The 22,680-nt window shown below is 39.8% G+C and overlaps 1 protein-coding gene and 1 pseudogene across 13 annotated transcripts in view; one reads left to right on the forward strand and one right to left on the reverse strand.

The window, feature by feature from the left end:
- ESR1 (estrogen receptor 1) overlaps positions 1–22,680 on the reverse strand; it is a 466,687-nt gene that overhangs the window by 221,168 nt on the left and 222,839 nt on the right. For 9 of the 13 annotated variants that reach the window (XM_070073399.1, XM_008263696.4, XM_008263698.4 and 6 more), the window contains exon 4: positions 18,105–18,221. In XM_070073399.1, the coding sequence (XP_069929500.1) occupies positions 18,105–18,221 (117 nt within the window). The remainder of the gene's footprint in view (positions 1–18,104; positions 18,222–22,680) is intronic. The other 4 variants (XM_070073401.1, XM_070073398.1, XM_051854226.2 and 1 more) reach the window with 1 other exon arrangement.
- Positions 8,470–9,372, forward strand: LOC100347750 (putative ribosomal protein uL10-like; annotated as a pseudogene).

Here is a 22,680-nt window from a genome sequence, read left to right on the forward strand (position 1 = left end):
AGGGTTGGAAAAAAATATACCATACAAATGGCAGTCAAAAATAAGCAAGCATAGCTGTTCTGATTTCAGATAAAGCAGCTTTTTAATCAACAACTGTAAAGAGAAATAAAGGACATTATATTAAGATAAAAGGTTCAATTCAACAAGCTATATCAGTCATAAATATATATGCACCTAAAACAAGACCATCTAGATATATACAGAAAATATTATTATACATAAAGGGAAAGATAGATTCCAATACAATAATGAGTGATTCTAACACCCTACTTTCATCATTGGAAAGATCACTCAGAGAAAAAAAATCAATAAAGATACATCAGAGTTGAAATACACTATTCAGCAAATTGGCCTAACAGATATTTACAGGGCATTCCACCCAACATCTACAGGATAAACTTTCTTCTCATCAACACACGGAACATTTTTAAGGATAGACCAATATATTGGGCCACAAGTCAAGTCTCAGCAAATGTAAAAAGACTGAAATAATATCATGTATCTTCTCAAACCATACATGGATAAAACTAGAAATGAAAAACAGAGTATAAAACTCATAAATACTTGGATATTAAGCAACATACTATTGAGTGATCAATATGTCACTGAAGAAATTAAAAAGGAAGTAAAAATCATTCTTGAAATAAATGAAAATGAAACAGAACATATTAAAAACATGTGGAATACAGCAAAAGCAGTATTAAGAAGGAAGTTTATAGCATTAAGTGGTTATATTTTTAAAAAGAAGAAATGTCTCAAATTAAAATTTAATTATGCAGCCGGTGCCATGGCTCACTAGGCTAATCCTCCGCCTGCGGCACCAGCACACTGGGTTCCTCCGCCTGCGGCACCAGCACACTGGGTTCTAGTCCTGGTCGGGGTGCTGGTTCTGTCCCGGTTGCTCCTCTTCCAGTCCAGCTCTCTGCTGTGGCCCGGGAAGGCAGTGTAGGATGACCCAAGTGCTTGAGCCCTGCACCAGCAAGGGAGACCAGGAGGAAGCACCTGGCTCCTGGCTTCAGATCGGCACAGCACGCCAGCCATAGTGGCCATTTGGGGGGTGAACCAATGGAAAAGGAAGACCTTTCTCTCTGTCTCTCTCTCTGTCTAAATTCTGCCTGTCAAAAAATCAATTATGCAAATCAAAGACTTAGGAAAATAAGAACAAACCAAACCCCAAATCAGCTGGAGATGAGAAGTAATAAGGATCAGAGAAGAAATAAAATTGAAACTGAAAAAATATAAAAGATCAATAAAATCAAAAGTTGGTTTTTTGAGAAGACAAACAAAATTTATAAACCTTTAGCCAGACTAATAAAGAGAAAAAATTCAAATAAATAAAATTAGAGATGAAAAAGGAGATATGACAACTGATATCACTGAAATACACAGGATAAAAACAAAACTATGAACAACTATTTGAAAGTAAACTGTAAAATCTCAAAGAAATAGATAAATTCCTGGATTCATATAACCTACCACCTTAAATCAAGAATATATAGATAATCTAAACAGATGCATGACAAGAAGTGAGATTGAAGCAACAACCAAAAGTCTTCCATCAAGGAAAAGATAACTTTATGACTTTGATACTGAATCCTACAAAAAATTCTAGGAGGAAGTAACTCTAATAGTCTTCAAACTATTCCAAAATATTGAAGAGGATTGAACTCTACCAAGCTCTTTTATATGAGAACAGCATCACACAGATGCCAAAACTGAAAAAATATACAGCATGAAAAGCAAGCTACAGACCTAAATCCTTGATGAACATAGGTGAAGAGATTCTCAACAAAATACTAGCAAATCAAATCCAAAGCCAGATCTAAAGATCATACATCACAATCAAATGGGATTTATCTCAGAAATGCAAGGATGGTTGATCACTCACAAGTCTAATAAACATCATAAATTATATCAGTAGAATAAAGAAAAAACATATTTACAGAGTTATAAAAATCAATCCTAAAATTCATATGGAATCACAGAAGTTCCAAAATAGCCAAAGCAAACCAGAGCAAGAAAAATCAAGCTGGACACATCACAATTTCTATTTTCAAAGCATTATACAAAGCTATAGTAATTAAAACATCTTGGTGCTGGCATAAAAACTAATACATACATCAAGGCACCAAATAGAGAGCCCAGAAATTAATCCATGTATATAGAGCCAACCAATTTTTGGCAAAAGTGCTTAGACCATACCGTGGAGTAGGATAATCTCTTCAACAAATGGTGCTGGCAAAACTGGATGTATATGTGCAGAAGAATGAAATTAGCTCCATATCTCTCAACATATATAAAAATCAACTCAAGATGGATTAAAGACCTAAATTGAAGACCTGAAACTATGAAGTTACTGGAGGAAAACATAGGAAAAACACTCCAACATATTGGTGTAGGGGACTGCTTCTTAGAAAAAAAAAACCCTAAGTATAAGCAACAAAAGTGAAACTATACTATATCAAACTCAGAAGCTTTTGCACAGCAAAGGAAATGATCAATAGAGTGAAGAGACCTCCAACAAATGGGAAAAAAGTATTTGCAAACCGCCTATCTGATAAAGGATTAATATCCCAAAATATCAGTGACTTTCAAAACTCAATAAAAAAATACAGCTGAGAAATAGGCAATGGAGTTCAATAGACAATTCTCAAAAGAAGAAATACAGACAGCCAACAAACATATGAAACAATGTTCAATATCACCAGCTGTCAATGAAATGCAAATCAAAACCACAATGAGGTATAACCTCATCCCCATCAGAATGGCTAAAATAAAATACAGGGAGTAACAAATGCTGGAGAGAATGTGGAAAAAGGAGAACACTTATACACTATTGGTGGAAATGTAAATTAGTACATCCAGTGTTGATATTTCTTTAAAAACTTGAACTAGTCTTGCCATATGATCCAGCAATCCCTCTACTAGGTATATATGCAAAAGACTTGAACAAAACATATCAAAAAGATACCTGCACCGCCAGCGCCGTGGCTCACTAGGCTAATCCTCCACCTTGCGGCGCCAGCACACCGGTTTCTAGTCCCGGTCGGGGCGCCGGATTCTGTCCCGGTTGCCCCTCTTCCAGGCCAGCTCTCTGCAGTGGCCCAGGAGTGCAGTGGAGGATGGCCCAAGTGCTTGGGCCCTGCACCCATGGGAGACCAGGATAAATACCTGGCTCCTGCCATCGGATCAGCGCGGTGCGCCGGCCGTAGCACGCCGGCCGCGGAAGCCATTGGAGGGTGAACCAACGGCAAAGGAAGACCTTTCTCTCTGTCTCTCTCTCTCACTGTCCACTCTGCCTGTCAAAAAATTAAAAAAAAAAAAGATACCTGCACCACCATGTTCATAGCAGCATGGTACATACACAATAGCCAAAATCACAATCAACCAAAGTGTCCATCATCAGATGAATAAAGAAAATGAGGTATGTGTACACAATGGAAAGTTATTCAAATATAAAAAATAATGAGATTCTGCCAGTTGCAGCAAAATAGATGCAACTGGAGAACATCATGTTGAATGAAATAACCCAGACACAGAAAAACAGATACTGCATGTTCTCCCTCATACATGGGAGCTAAAATTTAAAAAACAAACTAAAAAAAGAAAAAGAAAGAAATGTCTGTGTGCATCAGGACTGCTGCAAATACAGTTCTGTAAAAATTTGTTTTATAAATTTGTCAAACCAGTGATTAAGAATGTTATACTACTATAGTTTAAATTATCAGTGATTACTTTAAAATTTACTGTAATTGATGAAATGGTCACTTTTCCATCAATTTTTGCTAATAGCTGCTGTCAATATTCCCACTAAATTAGGGTCTTTTAGGTTTTTTTCTTACCAAACCTCTCATTTGGTGAAGTACTAAGCCTTTTGACTATAACGTAAATTTGAAATGACAGATCAAAAACCACAACAAGGAAAGAGATGGAAAGAAGATGGGGGAGAGAGTAGGTAAGGGAGGGAATCAAGTTCTTGGAACAGTATTTACACATCACACTGAATCTATAAAAACTAATTAGAAACTAAACTTAAAAATTTTTAAAAACACACAGACAGTAACTGAATGGCTAAAATACTAACAAAACCCATTGATTTCCATGTCTATTTTTGTGCCAGTACCAGGTTATTTTGATTATACAAATTATTATTATTCCTGTGTTATGTACTGAAATCTGGTACTGTGATACCCCCAACTTTGTTTTTGTTTAAGATTGCATTAGCTCTCTGGGGGGTCTCTTGTGTTCTCCTATGAATTTAAGCATCACTTTTTGTAGTTCTGAGTAGAAGGTCATTGGTAATCTGATTGGGATTGCATTGAACCTGTAAATTGTTTTCAGTAGTATGGACATTTTGATGATATTAACTCTTTCAATCCACAAACATGAAAGCTTTTTCCATGTTTTTGTGGGTGTCTTCTTCTATTTCTTACTTTAATGTTTTGTAATTCTCAGAGATATTTTACCTCCTTTGTTAAATTCATTCCAAGGTATTTAAATTTTCTGTAGCTATTGTGAATGGGACTGATCTTACAAGTTCTTTCTCAGCCATGGCATTGTCTGTGTCTGCAAAGGCTATTAAATCTTGTGTGTTGATTTTTTTAAAGCTTTATTTATTTTATTTGAAAGTCAGAGTTACACAGAGAGAGAAGAGGCAGAGAGAGAGGTTTTCCATCCACTGGGTCACTCCCCAGATGGCTGCTACAGCCGGAACTGCACGGATCTGAAGCCAGGAGCCAGGAGCTTTTTCCAGTCTCCCATGCGGGTACAAGAGCCCAAGGACTTGGGCCATCTTGTACTGCTTTCCCAGTCCATAGCAGAGAGCTGGCTAGAAAGTAGAGCATGGCCAGCACCGCGGCTCAATAGGCTAATCCTCCACCTGCGGTACCGGCACACCAGGTTCTAGTCCCGGTGGGGGTGCCGGATTCTGTCCCGGTTGCCCCTCTTCCAGGCCAGCTCTCTGCTGTGGCCAGGGAGTGCAGTGGAGGATGGCCCAAGTCCTTGGGCCCTGCGCCCACATGGGAGACCAGGAGAAGCACCTGGCTCCTGGCTTCAGATCAGTGTGGTGCACCGGGTCGCAGCGTGCCGGCCGCGTCAGCCATTGTGGGGTGAACCAACAGAAGAGGAAGACCTTTCTCTCTGTCTCTCTCTCTCACTGTCCACTCTGCCTGTCAAAAAAAAAAAAAAAAAGAAAGAAAGAAAGAAAGAAAGAAAGAAAGAAAGAAAGAAAGAAAGAAAGAAAGAAAGAAAGAAAGAAAGAAAGAAAAAAAGAAAGAAAAAAAAAGAAAGTGGAGCAGCTGGACTAGAACCAGCACCCATATGGGATGTCGGCACTTCAGGCCAGGGTGTTAACCCGATGCTCCACAGTGCCAGCACCTTGTGTGTTGATTTTATATCCTGCAACTTTACCAAACTCTCTTAAGAGGTCCAGCAGTCTCTAAGAGGAGTCTTTTGGTTTCCCTATAATAGGATCATGTCATCTGCAAACAGGGATACTTCCTCTTTTCCAATTTGTATCCCATTGGTTTCTTTTTACTGCCTAATGGCTCTGGCTAAATCTTCCATAACTATATGGAATATGAATGTTGAAAATGGGAATCCTTGTCTGGTTCCAGGTCTTAATGTAAATGCTTCCAACTTTCCCCATTCAGTATGCTATTGGCTGTGGGTTTGTCAATAGAAACCCAGAAATCAACCCATACATCAGCAACCAACTTTGACAAAGGAGCTAAAATCAATCCCTGGTACAATAGCAGTCTCAAACGAATGGTGCAGGGAACATTGGATCTCCACATGCAGAAGTATGAAACAGGACCTCTACTTTACACCTAATAAAAAAATCAACTCAAAATGGATCAAGGATATGAATCTATGTCCTGATACCATCAAATTAGTAGAGGAGATCATTCGTGAAATTCTGCAAGACCTTGGCATAGGCAAAATCTTCTTGGAAGAGATTACAGAAGCACAGGCAATAATTGCAAAAGTAAACAAATGGGATTATATCAAGCTAACAACCTTCTGTACTGCAAGGAAACACTCAGTAAAGAGGCAACTGACAGGATGAGGGAAAATGTAAACTAGGCAACTGATAAAGGATTAATAAATTTAAGAAACTCAAAAACAACAGAACAAACAATTCAGTTAAGAAATGGGCAAAGGACTTGAACAGGCATTTTTCAAAAGAGGAAATTCAAATGGCCAAGAGACACATGAAACAATGCTCATAAGGATCACTAGCCATCAGAGAAATGCAAATCAAAATCACAAAGAGGTTTCACCTCACCCCAGTTAGAATGGTTCTCATACAGAAATCAAAGAACTATAAATTTTGGTGAGGATGTGGGGAAAAGTTTACCCTAATACACTGTTGGTGGAAATGTAACCTAGAACAACCATTGTGGAAGACAGTATACAATTTCCTCAGAAATCTGAAAATCGATCTACCTACTATATGCCCCAGACATCCTACTTCTGGGAATTTACCAGTAGGAACTGAAATCAGCATATGATTATCTGTATCCCCATGTGTACTGCAACACAATTCACAATAGCTAAGATATGGAATCAACCCAGATGTCCACTAACCAATAACTAAAGAAAATGTGGAATATATATATACTATGGAATATCACTCAGCCATAAAAAAAATGAAATCTTGTCTTTTGCAACAAAATGAATGCAACTAGAAATCATTATACGTAGCAAAATGAGCCAGTCCCAAAAAGACAAATATCATGTTTTCCCTGATTTGTGGTAACTAACAGAGTACACAAAAATGTAACATATATGACAAAAATTAACATTCTGAGATTTAATAATTGTTTACAGCCCTTGTCTCTGCTGTTTAATAAATTATTTACTTAGTTGAGGGTTAAGATTATGATTATAAAATAAACTGAAAGTATGTCATTATAAAAAATAAAAATAACAAATAACAAAACCAACTGTATGTTGCCAACAATTGATTCCCACATTGGCTAATGGTGAAGGAGTGGTGTAAGATATACCATGCAAATGGAAGCCACCAAAAGCAAGATATTTATACTTAATCAGATAAAATAGACTTTAACTTAAAACTATAGGATAAGCAGTGAAATCCATTATATAAGGATAAAAGGATCAATTCTTCAAGCGGTTATAAAAACTATAAATATACAGCATCCAATATCAGATCACCTAAATATATAAAACGAATATTAATAGACATGAGGGAAGAGATAATGTCATGATTTAAACAGAACTTGGCTACCCAAACTCATGTAGATGTCTAAATATTAAAGTCGTGGATTAATGAATAATGTATTAATTGTTGATATTAAGGACAGAGGCTTGATGGCTTGATCCAATTATGGTATAAACCTCTTTCTTTACTAAGTATCTCCTCTAAGGTATTTTTTATATATCAGCAAAAAGCTGATTAATGCAGAGATATTATAATATAATAATAGGAAGAGGCTTTAATACTCTACTTCCAGCAGTAGACAGATCATTCAGACAGCAAATCAATCAGTATGTCTCCCACTTAAACTACCTACTAGTTGGGGCCAGTGCTGTGGTGCCACAGTGCCTGAAGCGCTGGCATCCCATATGGGCACCTCTTTCAGTCCCGGCTGTTGCTCTCCTGATCCAGCTCTCTGCTATGGCCTAGCAAAGTAGTGGAAGATGGCCCAAGTCTTGGGTCCCTGAACCTGCTTGGGAGACCCAGAGGAAGCTCCTGGGTCCTGGCTTTGGGTTGGCACAGCTCTGGCCGTTGCAGCCATCTGGGGAGTGAACTAGTGGATGGAAGACCTCTCTCTGTGCCTAGCTCTCTCTCTAACTCAATTTATTCACTCTATTAATTCATGCATACAACTCTTTATTGACTGCCTGTGATCTGCAGGCTCTGACCAAGTGTTTATTACATACATCAGTGAACAAAAAAATACAAACACACTTTACTTACTTGTAAAGCTGCCTTTTAAAGCTTATATTTTAGTGAGAAGACAGACATAAGAAACAAAATTTTAAAATTAACTATATGATATGAGTGTTGGGGGTGAGTCAAACGTTTTGGCTTAAGTGGTTTGCAACATGGAGTGATTAAGTGAGATGGGTAAGATGGCAGAGAAAGCACTGAATGCAGGGAAATCATATTTAGGCTTGAACAAATTGAATCTGAGATATTTTAATTATTTTCATACTCCAGTGAAGAGGAAATGAACAGTTGTATATATGAGTCAGTGACTTGGGAGAGGGTTTAGGCTGGAAGTATGAATTTGGGGGTTATCACCATACAAATAGTATTCAATGCCATGGGACTAGATGATATCACCAAGAAGTATAAGACAAAGAAGAGAAGAGTTCTCCAGACTGAACCCTAGAGCATCCCAACATTAAGAAGCCAAGAGGGCCTTCTCTCACCAAGCATCCTCTTGAGAGTGACATTATCTTTAAACCCTGCATAGCAATCCCTGATGTGCCAAGGTTATGCCCAGGGAAAACAGGGCAACCTGGAATTCAAACTATTTCCTTAAAATAACCAACTTTCAGTGACTAAAATGCTTCACTGTGGGAGCAGACACATGTGGGGTCCATGCAGAGTGTTGCAGATTCATACATCACTCCAAGGAAAGGCCAGGGTGCCTATCAGAAAGTACACCAGGATACACAAGGCCATCCAAGGGTCTCTGGCAAACAACCCAGCCCTGGAGAAGTTATTGCCTCACATCTGGGGAAATGTGGGTTTTGTGTCCCCAAGGAGGACCTGTGATCAGGGTCATGCTCCTGGCCAATAAGATGCCATCTGCCACCTGTGCTGGTGACACTGTCCCCAGAGAAGTCACAGCACTAGCCCAGAACACTGGTCTGGGGCCCAAAAAGGCCTCCTTCTTCCAGGTTTTAGGCATCACCAATAAAACCTCCAAGGCACCACAGAAATCCTGAGTGACATGAAGCTGACAGAGACAAAGTGGGAGCCAGGAAAGTCACACTGCTGCACATGCTGAACACCTCCCTCTTCTCCTTTAAGCTGATCATAGTACAGGTGTTCAAAGCTGGCAATATCTAAAACTCCAAAGTGATTGACAACATCAGTGGGAATTCTGTATTCTTGAGTCCTGGATGGAGGGTGTCCTCACATTGCCAGTGTTTGTCTGCAGCTTGGTTACCTCCTATTGCTGCGGTACCTCATTCTGTCATTAGTGGATACTAGTGGGTCCTGGCTTTATCTGTGGAGACTGAGTATACCTTCCCACCACAGGTACTAAAAAAATCAAGGACTTCTTGGCTGATGCACCTGCCTTTGTGGCTGCTACCTCCATAGCCTCCACGACCATCGCTGCCACTGATGCTGCTATTGGCAATAGGACATTAATCTTTGAATTGAGCTGATCCCATCACACTATCAAAGTTGCTCAATCTACATTAAGGTATCTGAAAGTAACACAGTTTTTACAAGGATAATTCTGCTCCCTAACAACTGCACCAACAGTCATGGGGGCTTTCATCTTTCTTTCATTCCCATCAGGTAGCTGGGTATAGCTATCAAGGACATCTCCTGCATAATTTGTCATCCTATTTTTATCATCCATGCTACACTAATGGACATTTCCTTTGCCATGGAAATTCATAGCCATAATTCCTTTGTCTTGGAATATGATCTGATTATTTTGTCTGACATCAATGTGGTCATTACCTACTGACACATTTCATACTCCCTGCTACTACCAGAGCTGCCACCACTACTAAAGCAGAAATGAATAGCTATCCATGCGTCAACTATGAATCTGCTAGGCAAATGCCCTTATCTCCCAGGTCAAAAAACAATTGATGTTGTAATCACATCCAGAAGAATATGATGGCTAATTACACCCCCACTGAAGTATATATATATATATGTATTTGTGTAAACTGAATTATTCATCAACCATATTTTTAATCAATTTTTCATGACAAATGTGAGTGGAAGCATAGCAAACCACAATAAAGAAATGTGCTAGAAAGAAAAAGAACTCTGGGGGCTGGTATTGTGGTGCAGAAGGTTAAGCTTTTTGCCTTGCCAGTATCCCATATGGGCGCAGTTCAAGTCCTGGCTGCTCCACTTCTGATCCAGCTCCCTGCCAATGTGCCTGGGAAATAAATGAAGACTGCCCAAGTGTTTGGGACCCTACAACCATGTTGGAAGTAGCTCCTGGCTCCTGGCTTTGGCTTGTCCCATCCCTGGCTGTTGTGGAAGATATCCCCCCTTCTGTCCCTTCCTCCCTCTCTCCCTCCCTCCCTCCCTCTCTACCTCCCTCTCCCTACCCTCCCTCCTTCCCTCTCTCTTTGTAACTCTTTCAAATAAATAAATATTTTTTAAAAGAGAAAAGAATGAAAAAACACTTTGAGGGACCAGCGCTTGATGTAGTGGGTGGGGCTGCCACCTGCAGTGCCCATGTCCCATGTAGGCACTGGTTTGGTCCCAGCTGCTCCACTTCCGATCCAGCACTATGCTGTGGCCTGGGAAAGCAGTGGAGGATGGCCCAAGTGCTTGGGCCCGTGCATCCGCATGGGAAGACCTGGAGGAGGCTCCTGGCTCCTGGCTTCTGATCAGCTCAGCTCCAGTTGTTGCAGCCAACTGGGGAGTGAACTAGTGGATGGAAGACTTTCTCTCTCTGCCTCTGCCTCTCTGTGTAACTCTTTCAAGTAAATAAATAAATCATTAAAAAATAAAAACACTTGGAGTCCAGAATATAGAATTCCAAGTTTACTTCTGCTCCATAGCTGTGGGTCTTGGTTTTCTTATCTAAAAGATGATGGGGCTAGGTTGATCAGTGGTTTGCAAACTGTGCTCCTTGGAACTGGAATTCCAAGATTTCTCATGAACACCATGTTCGACTGAGGAAAGGCTATGACAAAGCAGTCTGCTTTAATCTGTTTTTCTACACTGAGGATCTGCTTCTCCTTCTAAAGAGTTTGATTGGTTGAAAATGTTGCAAAGCATAAGATTTGTTCATCTTATGGTCCTATATTTGATTCAATTACTGATTCAGAATGTTTCTCGTTACAAATGCAGAAGGATGTAGAGGAAATCTTTGGGTATATTAACTGTATATGATATAAATTGATAAAATGTTTTAATGTCATAAATATTTAGGTTGTTGCTTAAAATAACCAGAATCTCTTTGGTGAGGAGAAAATATCTTTTCTTTACTGTGTTTCTTAAATCAAATACTAAAAATGAACACCCAAAGCTGCCTTTCGCAAAAAACTTGAAATTATATGCAGTTACCCTTCAGAAATTACTGGGTAATCTCAAGAAAGTAATTTCCATTTGTGCTTTCAATTTATTGATTTGACTGTCACTTCTTTTTTTTCTTTTTTTTTTTTCTTTTTTTTTTTACAGGCAGAGTGGACAGTGAGAGAGAGAGACAGAGAGAAAGGTCTTCCTTTTGCCATTGATTCACCCTCCAATGGCCGCCGCGGCTGGTGCGCTGTGGCCGGCGCACCGCGCTGATCCGATGGCAGGAGCCAGGTGCTTCTCCTGGTCTCCCATGGGGTGCAGGGCCCAAGCACCTGGGCCATCCTCCACTGCACTCCCGGGCCACAGCAGAGAGCTGGCCTGGAAGAGGGGCAACCGGGACAGAATCCGGTGCCCCAACCGGGACTAGAACCCCGTGTGCCGGTGCCACAAGGCAGAGGATTAGCCTATTGAGCCATGGCATCAGCCTGATTCTGTCACTTCTAACATTAGTAATTTGTTGTTTAGTTTTGCTAAAATATAAGCAAAGTCAGATTAAAGAGAATTGAAAACCCAATCCTGGGTTGAAATTTCATCCCATAAATAAAGCAAATTACAGTAACTCACAACAACAAATATTAAAATTAGGAAATAAGGAAGTAACTTATTTTCTAACTCTTTAGCATTTGAGTTATCCCAGATACATACATATACTTTATCTATATTAGTTGTACCAGGATATTTCAAAACACTCATGGAAAAACAAGCTTATTTGGGGGCAAAAATGTTGAAATGATGTATAGTTTTCACATAATATGCATGATTGATTATTGTTTTAAAATATTTCTAAAAATCAAATAGCAACACCGTCACCAAAATAAACCAGAACTAGCTTAGAGCTGCTACTTTGACTCAAATTCCTCCTTCATGTGTTATGAGGAAACCCTTCAGGTTGCACCATGCCAGAGCCCTGTACATTATTTTATGTTGCCAGTTTCCTTATCTGCCAAATGAAAATCTGGCTGCCAACACACTTTTTATAATATTATAAGGAAATAACTTCAACAAATTTGTGAAATCATTAGCATTATAAAATGGTAACAAATTGTATTCATCCTGCAGATATATCCAGCATGTGAGACCAAAAAGATTTTTTATGTTTCTACAAAGAAATTAGATACTCAGAAGTGATGAAACTGCCATTTCTTTCTTTCAATTGAAAAAAAAAGTGCTCAGATATGATGAAGCTCAACTAAGATGAGGATTAATAGGGAAAGATGTAATCACTAGCACTCATGTAGTACTTTAAGTTTGTATTTACAAACGTTATGATTTCTGATCTTCACAACAAATTGGTTAAACAGAAATTATCTGTCTCTACTTTATATCAGGACAGGCAAGCTCATAAAAATGGCTTCAATGGTGTTGCTCAGCAAGTATAAGGAAGAGCCAGTATTTGAATCCATACTTTCACTTCCTCAGGTCACTACCCTAAGCTATAATACCAAATTCCTGAGTAAGAATATGTAACCTGCAAGTCAGATGGTCTGCGTAGTGTTCTGGTTTGGACCAAAGCCAGAGGTGGCCCACAAATGCTCTGGACTTCCATTCTGAACCTTCATTCTCTCTTCCCACCCAGTCGAGTCCCAACTCATCTTCAAATGCGGATGTCTTCATTCTACCATGAGGACTTTGGTGCAAGGGATCAAGATCTTATTCCTTCCGGTTTTATCCACAATAACGTGCGTGTAAAGTACTCTAAACAAATAACCATGTGAATGAATTGAGACATTTCATTAATCCATAAAACACTTTTTCTGAACACCTACTTTAGGACTTATATAGTCGCTTGATCAGAGGAGGGGACAGAGGCAAGCCCCTGCCATCATGGGGATGATGAACTTCATAGGAAGACAGACACTGTACAACTGATCATAACAGTGATGGGGACTCAAAGAAAAGCTACTTGCTATGAAAACCTGAACACAATTTTCAAACCTAGACATGGGAACAGAATCTAATCTGCAGTTTAAAGCTGAAGGAGAGGGAGATGTGTATAGAGGAAAAAGCAAAGGCAATAGAGCACCCAGCACATGCACTAAGATGGAAAAGCACCTCATCTAAGCCACATCTTAAATACTGCAATTCTAAGTGCACTGCTCTGGTTCAGAACAAAATCTCCCGATGATGTTGGGATGTTCAGGGACTACAACCATCCTTACAGATTAAAATTGATTCTTAATGTGGACAAGCATGCACTCTTGGATGTTTGAAATAATTTCTCAGTAAATTCATTCATACTTGCTATGAATATAGGCATAGGTATGTGGTTCTATTTTAGCTGAAATCAAGTTTTTTATTCCATATGTGGAGATTCTATATCCTAATTGGTAGCCACTCTAAAAAAAACCAGATTGCTGTAAAGTCAGTTGGAAAATATTGTAAATATGTATTCAGTTACTGCTATTCTTTACAACTACAAATTTTAGTTACCATTGTATTTCTAGTTGTAAGTTAACTCTTTAGTCAATGGGAGGTTGAGGAGCTGTTATTCAAGTTGTCATGAGACTATGTGTGTATTATCCTATGTAGTTGAAACTACAATAAACCATATTGCTTTCTGAGATGTGCTCATATCCCATAGTTTTATGAATTTAAAGTTTGGCTTAAAAGTTGTATACACGAGTATTTAAATGGACATAAATACACGTATTCATTATATGTAATCACTGAGTAATCCCTATGGGATACTGTGAGTCACTAAATTGTGGGTCTCCCCAAGAGTCCTATGTTGAAATCCTAACCTCTAGGACTTCAGAATGTGATTTTATTTGGAGATGGGGCCTTTAAGGAGGTAATTAAGGTCAAATGAGACACTAAGCTTAGGTCCAGAATTCAGTATGACTGATATCTTCCTAAGAAGAGACACTGGGAATGTGTGGGCAGAGGAAAAGCCAAGTGAAGACACAGGAGCAGCTGGCCATCTGCAAGCTAAAAAGAAGGGCCTCTGGAGAACCAAACCTGCTAACCTTGATCTCAGGCTCCAATATCCCACAGCAGGAGACCACTAATTTCTGTTATTTAAGCCACCAGTCTGGAATTTTGTTAAAGTAGCTTATTTGGGCTGAAGAGTGTCTCCCCACCAAAAATCATATGTTGCCCCCTTTATGAAAATATTAGAAGACAGGGTCTTTATAGCGGTTGTGGGGAGCAACTCGGACTAGACTAAGTTACTGGAATTAAGACTTATTCTATGCATCTGCTCTCCCACAATATGGCGCTGGGAGAGGAGTAAACAGCTTCTACGCAGCTGCCTCTCGCCAACTTGAGTGATGACCTGCAGGAGCTGATCCTGCTCCTGATTGGAGGAGAGCAGCATACTCGGCGTGTGGGTAGCAGAGTTGGGATTGGTGGAAGAGGACTATAAAGGAGGAGAGAGACAACATGCACCAGGAACACCTGAGGAACACCTGAGCAGCCCCCGAGAAGCCCGAGAGAGCCGGCCGGCGGTGTGCCGCTCCCCCGCGGAAGTGGGGAAAGTGGCAGGGGGAACCGCCCTTCCACGGAGGTGGAAGGGATGGTAGCCAACCCGGGAAGAACCAGCAGCAAACCCGGGGAGGGCCGAGCAGACAAAAGAACAGCGCAGGGTCCTGTGTCGTTCCTCCACGAAGAGGGGAAGCGACATAATGGTGCCGTGACTCGGATATGAAGCTTAGGAGGCATAATGGTGCCGTGACTCGGATAGGAAACCTAGGCAGGGTTTAGTGTCATTCCTCCGTGAAGAGGGGGAGTGACAGCGGTAATTAAGGCTAAGTGAGGTTGTAAGATTAGGACCCTAATCTAATGGAACCACTGCCTTTATTAGAGGAAGAGTGCACTGGACAGAGAAAAGACCATGTGAGAACCTCAAACTTAGACTTTCAGCCTCCAGGACCATGACAAAAGCTAATTTCTGCTGTTCAAGCCACCAGTTTGTGGTATTTCATTATGGCATCCCTGGAAAATGAATACAGATAAATATTTTGTAGGCATAAATATAAATGTATGAGTGCATGCATGCTCAGACACACTGGCTATGTCAAGTCAAATTATCTCAATTTCTATTTGAAAATGGTGGGGGATGCTTTTACTATGCATTTGCATATTTGAATTTGTTAGATTAAAACTAAGAATGTACAATTTATGTTTATATACCCAGACAGGACCTAGATAATTAGGGGGATAAAATAATTATATCTATAAAGTGGGATATGCGTACAATCTCAAATTTAAAAATAAACATATTTTGGACACATTTACAAGTTGATTATTACTATCTTTCAGAAAGCCTGGGCTATATAGAATTACCTATCTGTAATTTCCAAAGAACAATATTAAGCTTGGCTTAAAGTGCTTCAAACTAAACTTTTCTCAGATAGCTGTTAAATTCCTGTCGCTTATCAAGTTACCTCCAGAAGCTTTTTGTGAGTTTAATTAAGCTTGACTAATATTCCAACAGTACAAAGAAAGATGAATTCCTTAAATATTTAATCCATTTATGACTCAAAGTGTCATTTTCTGAATGTGGCTGTTAAATACTTAGAATTAATTACCCTTTTATTAAAGCAGCTTTTTCAGACATTGAAGACATACAGTCATAGCTCACCCAATGTGTAAATGTCCTTTGTTCTCCAGGAGAATTTATTCCAAATTCTGCACTCAAAATCTCAACCTGGTGAGCTTACTGAGGACCACAGAACTAAACATATAGCACATAATCATTGTAACAACCAAGCGTGCCTACTTCTCAATCTCATTTCTGTGTTTTTCCTCTCCTACCCCTCTATCTATTTATGAGTAAAAGATTAGCTGCCTTCTATTTGTAAAGTACAATTCTTTCTTTGCTGTAACTTTGCTCTCCCAAACACATCCCATGACTGCAATTGCCATCTTCAGAAAGCATTTCCTTGCTACCATTAGCAGGAAGCACAGTCATTGCCCCTCCCTCCTTCTGCATCATCCTGAAACACAGAAGGTGTGTGTGACTTTATTTTAATGATGCATTCCCTGATTGTTCACCTTTGCTGTGCTGAAAGTTATCCTAGATGAATAGCAATGTTTCACAAAATTATATTCCCAAGAACGTATGGATATCAATCAGACAACCACACTTAAGGAGCACCTAATGCCTTCAGGATGGGACTTCTGATCCCCAAATAAGAAAACTGGAAGAACAAGAACATTAAAAGACAGACACATGCACAGTCACAAATATAAGCACACGGGAATGACTCCTGAGTTCTTGGTCTTTGTCAGAGCTCAGCAGTCATTGAACTGTTCCCAGCACCACGCTAGACTCTGAGGCCAACAAGACTGGTAGTTGACTCAACTTCTAAAGGACAAAGCTCAATTGAAAATAGATCCCAGTTAAAAATAAGAGTGGGAATGAGAGAGGGAGGAGCTGTACAGTTCGGCACACATTCCCACGGACTTACCCCTAAGGGTAAAGCTGAAAACTTGCCATGGGACTCCCAATGCCATTAAGCTGGATGATATTAATCCCATTGTACAGGATAAAGTGATCACATTAAGTATGGAATTGATCATATAGATAGGATTAAGTGTCAAAGGGATCACATAAATAAGACCAAGTATCTGCTAATAACAATAGATAGAATTAATAGGAAAGTTCCAACATGGGAAGCAGTCCACACAGCAGACTCATAGAATGACAAATAGCCCTGATCAGCACTCTGACCTCAGAATCGGCCCCTAAGACGTTCGGATCTGGCTGAAAATCCCATGAGAGAATTTCAGGCATGGAAAGCCAAGACACTGTGGCAAAAAATGTTCTCTTGCAGATTTTCAGTGAGACCCCAGTGAAAAGAAGGGTCCATCAAAGAAGGATGTATTTTTCTCTGAAGGGAGGAGAAAACTTCCACTTTGCATATGGCCCTGTCTAAACACAGAGTTTGTTTACTCAAAAGGCTTCCACAGCCTTGGCAACTCATGTCAAGAGGTTCAGGTGGTCCCTGACATCAAAAATAAGAGTAATTTTTTAATCAATAACAGGAGTCACCATGCATTTACTCTCCATATAGGACCTCTGTCCTTAATGAGTTGTACTATGAGAAATAACTGTAACACTTGCTCTCAATCTACACTTTATACTTGGTGTGTGTTTCTGTGGGTACAAACTGTTGAAATCTTTACTTAGAGTAGAGTTGATTTTCTGTATATAAAGTCAATTAAAAACAAACCTTAATAAAGAATGGGATGGGAGAGGGAGTAGAAGATGGGATGGGAGTGGGGGTGGGAAAGCAGGAATGCAGGGAAGAACCACTATATTTCTAAAAGTTGTACATATGAAATTTGTATTCATTAAATAAAAACCTTCTAAAAATAAGTTAACTTGCTAATGAATACTCTAAAAATAAATAAAGGACAAAGTTGCTTTGATTTAAATTGAAATTCTATAGGAGATATTAAGAAATTGAAAGTCTATAAATTAGCTATTTAGCTTTCACATGAACTAGCCTCAATTTAAGGAAAGCATATCTCCAAATATCATATTCTAGCATTAGCAACACAAAGAGCAACTGGAAAACATGTCCTGAATAATTCAATGAGCAGTCTTCCTTCCCTTCCACCACCTCCCACACACTTTTGATTTAAATACAATTATTTACATCGAAAATATAAAACACTAAATGGCATGTCAGAATTTCCAGTTGTAGATGCTTCTAATTTTTTTAAAAAATAAAGTGTATTATGAACATATTTTTGTGGCAAAGAAAAATAAGAATAGAAGGAAGTTAATTAGATGAAAAAACACAGAATTCCCACTGCTATTGAAACAGACACAGCTAGCACTGGGCAGTAGCCAAGGCCATCTGTATCAGGCACCTGAATCAGATGTACCTACCACCTTTCATCATTCCCACTTCGTAGCATTTTCGAAGCCTGCAGGCCTGGCAGCTCTTCCTCCTGTTTTTGTCAATTGTGCACTGGTTGGTAGCTGGACACATGTAGTCATTATGCCCTATTAAAAGCAAGAAGACAGAATTAATATGATTTCAGGAAACTCAGCCAGCAAGAATCTACAAGGAAATAGTTTGCAGGAATCACTCCTATCACTTCCTTGGAATTGCCTTGTTGCAACTTCGGTCTGCCTTCTCTGTCCTTCTATAAATGTAGATCAAATCTCTCCTAGTCTTATGTTCTACCTCAGTCAATTGCTTCAGGAGTTCTTTGGGCACATCACCTTTCCTTCAAACAGTCTATATTTTACAGCACAGTATTTTATGCATACTCACAAGGCTAAGTTTTCTCAACATCTAAATTCTATCTATAGATTAAGCCCAGAGTAGAGCTATTTACTAGAGTAGAGCAGTTAGAAACTTAAGGACCCAGCATGGTAGAGCACAAGATTAAGCTACTGCCTGCAGCATATCTGGGCACTGGTTTGAATCATGGCTGCTTCACTTTCAATCCAGCTCCCTGCTAATGCACCTGAGAAAGTAGCAGATGCTGGCCCAAGTGCTTGAGCCCCAGCCAACCATATGGGACACCCACATGGAGTTCAGGCTACTGGCCTTGGCCTGACCCATCTCGACCATTGTGGACATTTGGAGAATGAACCAACAGATAAAAGATCTCTCTCTCTCTCTCTCTCTCTCTCTCTCTCTCTCTCTCTTTCTCTCTCTCTATCTCTCTGTGTGTGTGTGTGTGTGTGTCACTCTACCTTTCAAATAAATATTCTTTAAAAAGAAAGAAATACAAACTTCAGATATAGAGTTTCAAAGTAGTTCTTCCCAAAATGTAAGTTAAGGGATCTTTAAGTATATTCAAATGATGCACAGGGGCAGACATTTGGCCTAGCAGCTGAGATGCCAGTTAAGACATTGCATCTGGGTTCCCAATTCCAGCTTCCTGCTAGTATAACTCTAGGATATAGCAAGTGTTGAGTCCGGTACTTGGGTGCCTGTCACCCAGATTGAGTTTCCAACTCCTAGCTTTGGTCTTATGCAGCCCTAAATATTGCGGCCACTTAGGAAATGAACCAGCAGATGCGAGCTCTGTCTCTCTTACTCTTGCTATTATTCTGGCTCTCCTCCTCTCAAAAAAGCCAAATGCATTTAGAAAACGAAGCATACCTGAATTCCATTCGAGAGTGATGGGATGGGCCTTTAGAAGCCTCCAACTGTATGTCAGTAAGTTAGTCCATCACTTACTAGCTAGAGGATGCTGAGCCAGCTAGTTAGCATCTCTGAGTCTCAGCCCTCTCCTCTCTAACTTAAAAGAAAAATAGTACCCACAACATACAAGTATTGCAGGTACTAAATGTGAGGATATATGTCTAGCATGTACCACCATGCCCTGGAAGCAGTAAGTACTCAGATAGCAGCTGTTATTGTTCCTGCTGTTTTATTCTTCGTCATCTTCCTTTTCTCACTTGTATGTTGAATCTCTGGCTCAAACACTTTTTTCTAGCTTCTAGCACATGCGGGTCTGTCCTGTAACAATGGTTGTCCTGGTTCACCTGACTCTTTAATTCCCACCTTATCTCTTGTCCTTTCTGCCAGCTGGACCCCTCAAAAATGTCCACCTTTGCTCCACTTCAATCCATGCCGATCTGTTTTCCACCTTAGCTGTCTCACCACTCAGCTTCCCAGAGATCGTCAATGATTCCTGTTGCGGAATCCAACAGCTTCAGTTCACACCACATGTGACCCATCAGGAGCAGCTGAGAACAGTGACTGCTCTCTGCCTCTGAAAACCTGCTTTCCCCTTGGTGTCTATCACACCATCCTCTCCCAGTTTCCTTCTGCCTCCCACGCTGCTGCTTTTCAGTACTGCTGGAAGTTTCAAACTTCTCTATCCAATCCAGGGCTCAAAGGTAGGCCTGCTTATCCTCTTATTACTCTGTGTTCCCTCACAAGACAATCAAGTGTGTGTGTGCAGCTTCCATCACCACTGAATGCACAGTACTCACAAATGTATACTCCCAGCCCAACCCTCTTCTTTGAGCTCAGGGTATCTAAAAAGGAACTTCAAAAGCTTGTCAAAATGGAATTAAGAAAAGTTCATTTTTTGAAATGTGTATATATAGGAGTCTTCAAATAGTTCTTGAAATGTGTATTATGAAAAAACCATCCGGGGATTTCATATTTTTTCACCAAAGCAAATTTCCCTTTTAATTCCATTTTTCCACATGCCCTCAACCATCCAAGTGCCCACTGAAGCACCTATTTAAGACTTGGAAGTCGCCCCTATTTCCGTATCCAAAAAACAAGTCTGGTTTGTAGCGTACAGAATATACAACTTCACAGATTAAAAAATATGGACATTTTTATACAGAAGGCTGTTTATATGTAAATCTCACTTGCCACACATCTTAAAGAATGTCCCAAATTTAGAATAAGGAACCAATGAAGATTTTTAAAACGTGTTTCTCATGTTTCTCCAAATAAAATCAAAAGTGAATATATATTCCACCCTCGAATTCAGATTCTTGGCTTACGTCTCTATTTCCCCCTTTACTAAGGGCAAGATGCAACATGCAGTGATATATCTTAACTGCAGAACTCTTTGTTCCCTATTCAACTTAAGGGTCAGTTCCAATTAGAAGAGGGTGGAGTAGGGACTTAACAAGAGATGCTGGTCTCATAAAACTTAGTCCTCCCTCTTTAGGTATACATTATAAAAGTCACTGTATAAACAGGCTTTAGATCAAATTAACTCCTGTGTTCTATTGTGTAATAGAAACCAGCATACTAGGCAGTGGAGTTATAGGCTTGGAACTTTAGTAAGAGGCCAAATGCTGCCCCAAACATCAGGAGGGTGTTATTGTTTGAATTGTCTACATTAAAAGGGAAAAAATTAGCCGGCGCCGTGGCTCAATAGGCTAATCCTCCACCTTGCGGCGCCGGCACACCGGGTTCTAGTCCCGGTTGGGGCGCCGGATTCTGTCCCGGTTGCCCCTCTTCCAGGCCAGCTCTCTGCTATGGCCAGGGAGTGCAGTGGAGGATGGCCCAGGTGCTTGGGTCCTGCACCCCATGGGAGACCAGGAAAAGCACCTGGCTCCTGGCTCCTGCCAGGATCAGCGCGGTGCGCCGGCTGCAGCGGCGGCCATTGGAGGGTGAACCAACGGCAAAGGAAGACCTTTCTCTCTCTGTCTCTCTCTCTCACTGTCCACTCTGCCTGTCAAAAAAAAAAAAAAAAAAAAAAAAAAAAAAAAAAAAAAAAAGGGAAAAAATTAAGAAACTACTAGAACTAAAAACAAAATGTATTTAAGTCAGTACTTATTCTAAGGAAAAGATATATTTTCTGATATCTTAAGGAAACTTCTAGTGTTTGGTCTTCTATGGTGTACATTATGCTGTATATGTTGATATATTTTAGTTGTAAAAATAAGAGTATTCATGAAGTCTCAGAATAAAATAGTTAATAGACATTCAAACCAAATATCACTTTGGCTTACTTTCTCCCCCAAAGTCAGGTGCTTTGCAAGCCAGACAAAGATGGGAGGAGTGAACTAGGTCACAGGCTGGTTGGCTGAGTCTTATATTTGGATTGGCCATCCACTGTAGATGTTTATCTTTATAGAATCAACTGACATTCCTGAACTAACATGTCTAATGTATAAAATACACTGCACTTGTGCAACAAAATTCATCCTTTAGAAAAAAACAAAAATAGATGCACAACAGAATCATGTTCCCAATGCAAATTTTCGATGACAGTGCAAGGTTTCCCCGTCCAATGACATATTACCATTTTAAAATGCTAAATTGGCAAAGAGAAAAATTTAATAAGTACATTTTAATGTCTACAACTAAAACAAATTCTTCTTAACTAAACACTATTAGCAATTATTTGTAGGGCTTCAACTTACATCAGAAAAAGGAAAACAAAAAATTGGGTTATATTTTCTTTCCTTAACGAGTATAACTTGGCCAATGTGTGTTATTTATTTATATATACATATGTATATATATATATATATATATATATATATATAGACAAGCAGAGTTAGACATTGAGAGACAGAGAGAAAGGTCTTCCTTTTTCTGTTGGTTCACCCCCCCCCCCAAGTGGCCACTACGGCCAGCATGCTGTGCTGATCAGAAGCCAGGAGCCAGGTGCTTCCTCCTGGTCTCCCATGTGGGTGCAGGGCCCAAGGACCTGGGCCATCCTCCACTGCACTCCCTGGCCACAGCAGAAAGCTGGACTGGAAGAGGAGTGACCGGACAGAATCCGGCGCCCCAACTGGGACTAGAAGCCGAGGTGCTGGTGCCGCAGGTGGCGCCTAGTGAGCCATGGCGCCAGCCTAATGTGTGTTATTAAAGAAATTGAATTAAGTTGCTTTAAAGGAAACTTCTAAATCTCATTATTTGGTCTTGTAAAACCAAAGCATGAGAAAAATCCTATTGAAGTAGAATTTTTTTTTTTAAAAAAAAAGAACTCTTACCAATTGTAATAGTGAAACATACAATGTT

The sequence above is a fragment of the Oryctolagus cuniculus genome, chromosome 5, assembly GCF_964237555.1.
Source record: "Oryctolagus cuniculus chromosome 5, mOryCun1.1, whole genome shotgun sequence".
NCBI classification, from domain to species: domain Eukaryota; kingdom Metazoa; phylum Chordata; class Mammalia; order Lagomorpha; family Leporidae; genus Oryctolagus; species Oryctolagus cuniculus.